General features: G+C 46.2%; 1 protein-coding gene across 1 annotated transcript in view; it reads left to right on the top strand.

Annotated features, from left to right (window-relative positions):
• The window catches only part of Kntc1 (kinetochore associated 1), a 96,168-nt gene that overhangs the window by 54,087 nt on the left and 40,660 nt on the right, over positions 1 to 1,421 (top strand). Inside the window, exon 29 of the mRNA XM_023720670.1 lies at positions 269 to 388. Within this exon, the coding sequence (XP_023576438.1) occupies positions 269 to 388 (120 nt within the window). The remainder of the gene's footprint in view (positions 1 to 268; positions 389 to 1,421) is intronic.

Raw genomic sequence — 1,421 nt, 5'->3', positions numbered from 1 at the left:
AACTATCTTTTTATCTTTCTTTTATAATGCCAGAGAGCAAACCTAGGTCTCTTGCTTGCTGGGCAAGTGACATCGGGTTGGTTTTTTTTTTTGTACTAGGAATTGAACTCAAGACCTTGTACTTGCCAGGCAGGTGCTTATAATGCTGAGCTACATCCCTGGCCCTGAGGTCAGGTTCTTTCTTTGTTTTTCTTGTCATCACCTGGTAAGGCCAGGTTGTTCCTGGCCAATGCCAGCTTATGTTCCTGCTCTCTCTGCCTGTTCACAGCGCGAAGACTGCCTCCTGCTGCTGAGGTCTCTGCCTCCTGCTGCAGCAGAGAAAACTGCAGAAAGAGTCATCATCTGGGCACAACTGGCCTTGCACGAGGAGCCAGACTGCTCGGCAGAGGTGAGCTGTGGGGAAGCCCAGTTCGTGTAGATGTTAGTCAAGGCAGGGAGGTGAGGGGCCTCCGTAAATGAGCATGAGCCCTTCTTACTACAGAGCTACAGTTGCCACACTTGGGTGCACACCTGTAATCCCAGCAGTCAGGAGGCTGAAGCAGGAGGGTCATTGAGAGTGCAAAGCCAAGCTGAACTGCATAGCAAGACCCTGGCTCAAAACAAAAAAATACTAGATTTGACTTCTGAAAATATCTATGTAAATTTGCTACATGGAAAAGAAAAAAAAAAGAACAACTAAATACAAAAAAGATGTGTTTTTTATACAGTGGAGTACTACTTTGCCATAAAGGACAAGCTGGAGGCATGTCTAGCCAAATTGGTACAGCTTGAGGGCTGGCCAGGTAGCTCAGTGGACAGCAGCGCCTGCTTAGGCAGGCTCAGGGACCAGGGTTCGATTTCCGGCGTCCCATGCCAGCCCTTCCCCAGGGTGTGCTGAGGCTGTGATTGAGACTGGGCGTGGTGGCGCAATCCCAGTGCTTGGGAGGCTGAAAGCAGGAGAATCACTAGAGTTCAATCTATGTAGTGAGACCCCGTAGACCCTGTACTAAATACATAAAAAAAAAAAAAAAAAGTAAATAGGTGCAGCTTAAAACCATACTGTTAACGTGAAATAAATCAGACATGTAAATATCGAATTGTTTTTCTGGTGTGAGAAACCTGAAGTGTACAGAAGAGCCGAAGTGTATAGTAGATATTGTGACATGGGAAGGAAATGTTCAGATGGGAGGAGGAGCTAGGGAGGAGAGGAGGAGAGGAAGGAAAGGAAAAAGGGGAAAGTAGGAAAAAGTGAGAAAGCTGTTGTAGATAAGGAGGGAAGAGGGCTTAAATAGAGGGAAGGGCAGCAGGAACACATCAAGTTATACCATGTACAGGTACAAATTCTCTATGGTGAATGCAGTCATTGTGTCTACCCAAAAGGTACCAATGAGTAATTAAAAAAAAAAAACGAAGAGGGCTGGAGAGATGGCTCAGTGGTCTAA

This window comes from Octodon degus, unplaced genomic scaffold (assembly GCF_000260255.1).
Source record: "Octodon degus isolate 3935 unplaced genomic scaffold, OctDeg1.0 scaffold00076, whole genome shotgun sequence".
NCBI classification, from domain to species: Eukaryota; Metazoa; Chordata; class Mammalia; order Rodentia; family Octodontidae; genus Octodon; species Octodon degus.
This window is presented reverse-complemented; position numbering and strand designations above follow the sequence as displayed.